General features: G+C 32.4%; 1 protein-coding gene across 1 annotated transcript; it reads right to left on the minus strand.

The window, feature by feature from the left end:
• Nucleotides 1-1,968: 1,968 nt before the first annotated feature.
• On the minus strand, nucleotides 1,969-4,145 carry LOTGIDRAFT_237578 (hypothetical protein). The gene is made up of 3 exons (XM_009047404.1): nucleotides 3,987-4,145; nucleotides 3,711-3,785; nucleotides 1,969-2,654 (listed from the first exon to the last, which is right to left on the minus strand). The coding sequence occupies exons 1-3, from the start codon at nucleotides 4,070-4,072 to the stop codon at nucleotides 2,192-2,194; spliced, it is 624 nt and encodes a 207-aa protein (XP_009045652.1). The 5' UTR covers nucleotides 4,073-4,145; the 3' UTR covers nucleotides 1,969-2,191.
• Nucleotides 4,146-9,418: the final 5,273 nt, after the last annotated feature.

Below are 9,418 nucleotides of genomic sequence, written 5' to 3' on the forward strand. Positions count from 1 at the left end.
CTTTAGTTAATATAAATATAGATAAACGTAACGGAAACACTGCGGAAACTTGTAAAACACTGATTTTATTTTCTGACACAAAGACGTATAGTTGTTTACACGCGGTTAGTCATACATGAACTTTGACCTGCCGGGAATTACTAGAACATTACTGCGTCAGATTTATATTTGCGCGGGTCGTATTGACATCTTGGACTTGTTTACATTCAGCTGGTCTGAATCCAGACGATTTTCTTTATGACTGTCAACAGGTGTCATATTGAGAATTTATTGTCATCAATAACTTCTTTTTCAAGTCTTTTATGATATAGAGATCTTACTCAATACTTTTATGCAATAGAAAATTTCAAATTGTACAAAGTGTAGGATTTAAGCCCTTTATTCGCATGTTTTCTCCCCGATTCAAAAAAAGTTGGCGGTGACCCTTCTTAATCTTGAGAAAACTAACCCGAAGGAGAAGTCGGGATAGGCCTACTTATGTTTATCCAAGTTAGAAATAACTTCCCCTTTTCGTGAAAGGGGGGGATATACCTTAAAAACTAGTCTTAACCACCTTGGGGTCACGATGAGCCGGTTTTTTTTTTGTGACCCAATCATAATGTCAAAGTTGGGAAACTTAATAACAAGAGTTTTGCTGCTTTGTGATGTGTCTGTCACATACCATAAAATGTTTCCATGAATGTTATATAAAGGGGCAAGCAGGGGTCACTGAATTTTTAGATGGGGCTCACAGACAAATCTTTCCCTTTGTGAAATTTTAAAGGGGAAAAGTGGAGTGCAAAGCACCATTGTTGAAACACCACTGATAAAATAATGCTCTCATAATATGACGAATAAAGATTTTACATCACAAGAAGAAAAGGTTTGATAAGTTTAAAACAAATCTTTAATCTCAAACACTGGTCTATCAAATATATCATACAGTAAATTGAATGTAAAAATGACATGAATTACAAACACAAGGAACACCTAATAGACTGCCAATAATTTTGGCTTATGTTAGATTGCATACATCACATAATGTACACATTAAGAAGACAGATAATCTTGTGCCAATTTCAATGAAAATTTAGTAATTATAACTATGCACCATTGTGATCTTACTGACATTTGTAGGCAATTGCAAACAGTCACTTTTTAGGATATAAGTTTTCAGTCCTTAGACTAGCAAATTAACCCAAGTTTCTGTTTGATTTCCTTGACTTCAAAATAGAAGATTATGTTTATTTATTTGGCAGTGATATCATTTCAAATGTCCATCATCGTGCATAATGCTTTTTAAGTCTGAAGCACCATTTGTATTCGTTGAATGAGTATCTGTCATGTTGAAGTTTTAAACTACATTCTGAAAGTGATACAGGTTGTCTAAATAATGGATATACCAGGTGGTAAACACCATTTCATCACTTTTATGAATTAAATTCTGATGTATGGGTCTCCTTCAATTAAATGGATAGTAAAGAGCTTTGTATGTGTATCAATAACATTGAGTCACTGATGATAGCACCAACTTACATCATTCCAGTCAGATTTATGTGGTTCCTGTATTTCCAATAAAAAATACATTTGATGATGTCACTATTACAAAATCTGTTTATATATTATTATATATATGGCCTTATGCAATAGTGATGACATAAATCGCTTAGTTTATGTGGAATTGCAGGAACCACAGACATATGACTGAAAATTGAAATGAGGCAAATTGATGCCATCAGTATCCCTGATACTCATACAAAGTTCAAAAAGCCACTTTAACCAAAAAAATCCAGGGAGTTATTGGTATTTCCTTGTGCAGTCATTAAGGATATTATTTTCAATATCTGCACCCAAGATTGTTAATAGCACCAAAAAAGTCGAAAGAGTCCAAAAGTTCACTAAAAGTTTTGGATCTGGATATTGGATCTGGATACTGAATAGTGATACAGATAGCTGAAAATGAAATCAGCCAGTAAAAAAAAACATTTCAACAACTATATCCCATTTATGTAAAAACAATAACAAAACAAAGTATAAAACAATGACAACCAATAAAATGTGTTCTCTGGAAAACTTAGATACCTAGTTCAGTGAGATTTCTACACATCAACCAAATATGGGCTCATCACACCAGTCAGCACATTCTAGAGCTCTTGTTGTACCAGATGAACAATAACAGTTTAAAAACAACACTCTTGATCACAACAACTAATCAACTTTCTTCTTTTGACTCTTTCTTTTTGCTTTTATGTTTCTTTTTACTTTTCTTTGATTTGGAATGTTTATTCTTGTGCTTTTCTGAAGTTTTGCCTTCTTTTTTACTTTTCTTCTCCTTTCGTTGTCTTCTTTTAGAATTCTTTTCAGCACGATCCTTACTTTGTTCTCTATCATGACTATGTTCTCTATCACGACTGTTTTGTCTATCACGATGGTAATGTTCTCTATCACGAGATCTTGTTTTATAAATATATTTACCGGTATAGAAAGAGTCCTTATAGTCTCTACTATCATCTCTGTAAGCACCCCGATGTTTGCGAGCATCATAATAATCTTTGTGATTTTCTCTTCCACGAGCTCTGTGACCACTGTGTTTTGGAGAATCAATATTCCTTAAGGTGCTCACTAACATATTCTTGAGAAAAGTTTTGTTTGTTGGTGGAATTTTTGATTTTGTCCTGAAAGAAATAGAAATAAATATTGATAGATTACATTTTCAAGTTATCATAACATGTTAACATAACATTTTCTGGAAAACCATTTTGAAACGATTTTATCATCGAAAGTGGAAGCTGAAATTGAATTACAAGATAGTGGACCACAGCTATATACGCCACCACCGCATGCGGATGGTAAATATTCGAAATTTTGGGGCAAGGGCAATAACTCTGCTTCTAATGGTCAAAAATTGCTCAAATTCGAACTTGATCTTCGTTTTATGAATATGTCTACACATACGAAATTTATTTTGATTCAATCAAAAAATCTAGTTTTTAGAGCATTTACAAGCAAATGTTGACAGATGGATAGACAAGGGTGCCGCCAATATACATCCACATAAAGATGTGGGCGTATAAAAAAATTTTTACAGGAAGCTGAAATCGAATTCCAAAATGTGGTACAGTAAGCTGAAATTGAATTAAAAAATGTGGTCCAGTAAGCTGAAATTGAATTCCAAAAGGTGGTACAGGAAGCTGAAATTTAATTCCAAAAAATGGTACAGGCAGCTGAAATTGTAATCCAAAAAGTGGTCCAGTAAGCTAAAATTGTATTCCAAAAAGTGGTACAGGAAGCTGAAATTGAATTACAAAATGTGGTCCAGTAAGCTGAAATTGAATTCCAAAGGTGGTACAGGAAGCTGAGTTTGAATTACAAAAAGTGGTACAGGAAGCTGAGTTTGAATTACAAAAAGTGGTCCAGTAAGCTGAAATTGAATTCCAAAAAGTGTTACGAATTGGCAATAAAATTATCACATCTAAGTGATCTACGATTGTATATTGTATTGGATAGTAAGTGAATTATTCCATGGTTAAAATGATATTGTTTAAAAGTTTTTAAAGCATCCGTACTTTATACTTTCTGTAAACTTTTTGTGGCATTATTTAAATCTTGTCTTACCCTAACGATTAAAATCGGCATACCTGCAAAAGTTAAAGTTGTTAAAATTGTATTAAATATCACAACAAAGTGGAAAATACACTTATTCTAAAATAAAAATAGTTCTGTAATCATACCATCCAAATGCACCCAATTCTTTGGCTCTTTCAGCACTCCTCTTAGTCTCTTTTAAAATTTCATCTAATGCCTGCCTGAAAAATAAATATGGTCAATTTAATCAAGATAAAATATTATAAAATATCTATCGGGAAGACAGTACAACTGATGCTACTATAATAAATGAAAGCATATAACTTCTAGTCCTAGAATGGCTAGAAATGGCAAATTTATATCCTCTAATCATGCTCTAACTCTAATTGGTAAATAAAAGAAATTGAAAATATGAATCTCACTGTTCCAAATCTTCTTCGTGCTTTTCAATGTTATCATCACCCAAAAATGAGGTCGATGGTTCTCTTAGTAGCTGCGATTCGGCCATTTGTTTTATTATAGGATTACTTTATTTCGGGACCCAAAATTCCAGTTTATTTAATATTTCATTTATTTTTTTGTATACAAATATCACCGGAACCGGAAACATATAAAAGTTTTCCTAAACGTCAGAGACGGACTCCAATTTGCATGCGCTTGATGTGTTCACAAAATTATAGAATAAATGAATAAAAACGAAATGAAATTAAAAAAGTATATTCTGCTATTTGTAAAGAAAAATTAAAACACATTCTATCTAAACTGTGATTAAATCGTATCCACAAAAACCTCAGAAATCCTTTAATACATCAAAATCAAAATGATGTCTATATTTTTTGGTTCGTTTTCTAATTAATTAACATTTTGAACGAAACCTTTTAGATTTTTTGATAATTGGCTGTCTTCATACTATGAGAGGCTGTTAACAAGGTGGTATGTAAAATTTGAAAATAGATCTTCATTATTGATACAAAACATCACTGTCAAATACGTCTACAAAAGCGTTAACATCTAGAAGCTGTTATTTTCAATAGCATAGTAAGAATTTGCACAATATAAGAAAATAGCAACATTGTAACTGTAAGATTTTCAAGAGCTGACACCAATTTTCTTTAAATCCATATTCAATTTTTAGGCGCTTTATAAATGTCAACAAAATAGAGAGCAAAGAGGAGAGAAATATGATATTTTAGATAGCATGATCAGGAAAACTGAAAGATTCTTAACACAGTTAACTTTAATGCCTTACTTATCAGGTAATATTACTGGAATGAGCACTTGATTAGAAGTCAGAACATTAAAAAAGAAAGGAATATGCCCCTTTTCCATATCCCCCTCCCAATTTGCCTCTTTCCCTTTTCGCTTGCTCCTTCCCACTTACTACTAAGCCCTATCCCGTTTCGCTCCTTCCTACTTACCACTAAGCCCCATCCCGTTTCTCTCCTTATCACTTCAGCCCTTACCTTTTTAAAGCTTAGGCCACATGAAAAAATGAAGCTTTCTCTGGGTTGAGATAGAGAAATTGCTTTTCTGTAGAATTCAATCTGTTTTTAATAAAATCAATAGGGCATACTTTATTTCGGTTTCTCTTTTTGTTTATCATTTTTATGCCTATTTCATGGTTTGTGTCGATCTTTTTAATACTGTTTAAATAAGAAAGAGAGGATTCAATTAATTTTTTGTAATTCTTGTCAAGCCCTTTCTTAAAGTAATATGAAAATTGGCATGAACGATTTGAGAATGGGATGGGCGAAAATGAAAAGGGGGGTAAGTCAAAAGTCAAAGGAACAAAACTGAAAAGGGGTGAGTCGAAAATGGGCAAAATGGAAATAAACAGAAACTGAGATTGAATCCTGCTTGTGAGAAAAGCAAGTGAGAAAGGATACTGTATGTGCAAATAACTGAGTTACTGAGACATAGCATCTGCAACTGTAGTAATAGAATCTACTTTAAATATTTCGATACACACTCAAACTTTAAATGAAAAGAAAAAACACTATTTGATTCCATTTATTTTTATAGGAAGAGATTAAAGTGTACTGAAAATTAAAAGTGAATCAAGATGGCTAAGTTTAAAGCTCAGATGTTATGGGAGAATATAGAGAAATGTGATCTGTCTGCTGTTCATGGTTTATTAGATAGTGGTAATATCAATTTGGAAGAAAGAAATGAGGTACTAATTATAGTCATCTTTATATCTTTCTTATACTAAATAAAAATCATGTCCAAGTTTTTAATTACATTGGTTATTTTTGTATCAGAATTAAAATGATATGATTATCCATTGCTGTGTTCGGTTATATAGTTTAATGTGGGTAAGTGATGTGCTGAAGGGAAACTATGTGGAAGAATTATGACTTGTTAATAGGTTTACTTTAATCGAGTATGAAATTCATTTTTCCCAGCCCTGTCCATGAGACATTGAGGTGCATTTTCTGGTGGTTGCTGAAACCCCCTCCCTCCACTGTACTCCACCCCAAGGCTGGTAATAATGTTGAAATTTTGGTATTGATACATCAGTATGCTTGCATTTTCTGTGACTCAACCTAACTTTAGCTTTCTTTCACACTCTTTGCATCTGCCGTAGTCCAATGAAGTGCTGAGGACATAAAATCTTTTCTTATTGTTAAATGTTTTTGATGGTTGAAATAAGTTTTTTTTCGGTTTTCTTATTAAAGATGGGCCAGACATTTTCTAATGGTAGCCAGTGAAAAAGGTGCATTAAATATAGTTAGAGAGTTATTAGAAGCTGGTGTGGATCCTAATGCAGTGGATAATGTAAGTACCATTTCTGACCTAAGGCTCCCTTACATAAGGTCAATTTCATCTCTGCATTTGACCTTATGGGCCTCCACATTTTATAACATTGCAGTCAAGAATTCATTCTTGCTTATTTACTGTGAAGAGTTCAACTAGAATGAAAACGATCGGGCCATACATACCAGATCAAAGATGTTCTATAAAGGAAAGTTCTCCTTTCTTTGTTCTTTGTAAGTATTGGTTAATTGTGGAACTACTGGTGTTATAATTGTTACGAAATCTAAATTTGAGGACATTAGTTATTATCCTTGTAAAACATGGTTGGCGGGCGTGTAGCTTGTTGTGCATGTTGAGCAGCTGTAACTGGAGTGGCACAAGGCAGGGTATTCTTACTCTTCTAGACACCTGATACCACTGTGCATTATGAAATACTTACTCATTTATGATTGATAAACTTCCTCATGTGAAAAGTTCATTATCTTCTATCAATATTTTGCAAAAATGTTGTTTTGGATTTCAGGTTTATTTATTGCTAGTTTCTTTTATACTTTTAATGCTGAGATGGTCTTTATGATTTTTGTTTGTAGGATAACTGGAGTGCTCTACTATGTGCTGCTAAACAAGGTCATTTAGAAATAGTAATAGAATTATTAGAGAGAGAAGCTGATATAGAGCATAGAGATATGGTAAGTATGTTATAATGGATGGCCAAAACTCTTTTCATACCTTAATTTTTGATGGTTTATTTATCAATAGGTATCTATTTTAATACAACACCTTGGATAAAAAATCTGAAGGTTTCCTCTAGACTTATGGCAGGATCAGACTTTGGTCATTTAGATTATGGATTCACATCAGCTGCCTCAAAGCTAAAGATAAGATGATTCATTGCACTACCTGCCCTCATTAGCCTCATTTTTGAATGAATGTGAAACTTTTGAAAACAGCAGTATCCTGTGGACTATTTGAATTTCAGCGAATACCATTCATTATTTCAGTGTGGATGGACACCATTAATGTGGGCCTGTTATAAAGGTCGAGTTATTGTGGTACAAGAATTATTAGAGAAGGGAGCTAACCCAAACATCAAAGCTGAGGTACCATTTAAAACACATATATTCATATTTGTTACAAATTTTGGTTTAGAATATGAGTAAACGTAGTTAGTTTGAATTTGAACTAGTTATATATTTGTAAAAAGATTTCATTATATAATGTCTGATGAATTTATAAAATATTTTATCTGTAATGTTTTAGCATAATATGACATGTTTAGCATGGGCTAGTGGTAGAGGTCATACAGAAATAGCACAAATGTTATTAGAAAAAGGTGCTAAAGCTAATACAGCTGATAAGGTGAGATTTTGTTTGATTTTAGATTTCAATTACATGTATATCTTAATTATGATGCTGTTCTATTTTATTAGTACTGGTTTTTCAAACAGCAAATAGTTTTCATACTTTTTTGGAAAGATAACCATTTCAAAACTAGTGGTCCTGATGAGAATTTTATATCTGAAACATGTGTCAACGGTATTAGACAAGAATCTGATAATAAATCTAGATGTTCAATTTTATGAGTTTGCTCAAAGGTAATCAGTTATATGAACTATATTTGGCTTAAGAAATTCTGAAATTTGAATCAAAAATTTCAGTATGGGACAACACCATTAATCTGGGCTTCAAGAAAGGGTTATGTAGAAATTGCTGATGCTCTGTTAGCTGATGGGGCTAATGCTGATGCTTCTGGAATGGTGAGTTTTCTTGTTATTCAGATTTGATTCTGTACAGGACAATATGGCTCAGAATTATTTATATCATGGTCTAAATAAAGAGTTCAAAATGAAAATATGGATGAAAATGTTTGGAAAATTGAACCATTATTAAACAAAGTTATAATCAAATGAATCATAGTCAAATATGGATTTCTGAAATAATTGATTTTTACTGAAAAGACCTACAAAAAACTAACCAAATAACAAAAAAACATAGATTTATGATCAATGGGAGTTAAATGTTTGTCTAATAAAACAGAAAATTATGGAATTAAGGACTTATTATTTTTGATCTATATTTTAGAATTCTTGGACACCATTACTGGTAGCTGCTAAAGGAGGTCATACTGAAGTAGTACAGTCTTTATTAAAATATGATCCTAATGTTAATGCTGTAGATAAGGTAAGTGAACATATTTTTGTTCATTCAATCTCTGATTGTGACAATGCACAGTATTTGGTGCTTTAGAGCCGAAAATAAATTTGTATGTTGAATTCTGCTGTTTTCATTGTACACCACATGGTCTTGCTAATTTTCTTTCTACCAATTAGGCATATAGCAAAAAGACTTTTAATTATATGTTTTATATTATAGGATGGGTTGACAGCATTAGCTATTGCTGCTAAAGAAGGATTTAGTACCATTGTTGGTGATCTATTGGCTCAAGGTGCTTATGTTAATATGTCAGACAGGGTAAGTACATTTATATACTTGTCATGCCTTCTTTATTAATACATGCTTTTAAAGGTTATATAGAGATAGTAAGATCATTATAAAGTAGACATGTTTATATTGTAGGCTAATGATACTATATTAATACATGCTGTAAAAGGTGGTTATATAGAGATAGTAAGATCGTTATTAAGCAGACATGTTGACATTGATGTAGAGGGAGCTGTGAGTATTATATTTTTTGTCTGAAATGGGGTAATAAACTTGATGGTGGTAGATTCCAACCTCTCAAGTCTAGGTCAATATTGATTTTGCTGGAAAGTAGAGAATTATGGCATCTCTTTTCAGCTGATTTTTTCCAGTCTGCTTTGCTTAGGTTGATTAAATCCAACAATTGATCAGTTTCTCAAGTTGCCACCAGTTGCTGCGACTTGAGTCCTAACTGTGGATGTAAAATAAGGATCCATATACATCTGAATGATACAAATTGAAGCTTTAAACTTCGTGTAGACACATAGAGGATCGAAAACATCTTTGAATAATGTCTTAAAAAAGGTTCCCCCAGATTTTAACAATATCATGTCACAAGTTTATAAGAAAAAGTGTCAAAACATTGAAAATGACTACTATATCTGTTTTTATTTAG

This window comes from Lottia gigantea, assembly GCF_000327385.1.
Source record: "Lottia gigantea unplaced genomic scaffold LOTGIsca_111, whole genome shotgun sequence".
NCBI lineage: Eukaryota > Metazoa > Mollusca > Gastropoda > Lottiidae > Lottia > Lottia gigantea.

Excerpts from the sequence above, each read along its gene's own strand:
- LOTGIDRAFT_237578 (XM_009047404.1), bottom strand. The coding sequence starts at position 4,072 with ATGGCCGAATCGCAGCTACTAAGAGAACCATCGACCTCATTTTTGGGT. Across the intron at positions 3,786-3,986 it reads CACGAAGAAGATTTGGAACA|GCAGGCATTAGATGAAATTT; the intron begins GTGAGATTCATA and ends TTTATTTTTCAG. Across the intron at positions 2,655-3,710 it reads GAATTGGGTGCATTTGGATG|GACAAAATCAAAAATTCCAC; the intron begins GTATGATTACAG and ends TATTTCTTTCAG.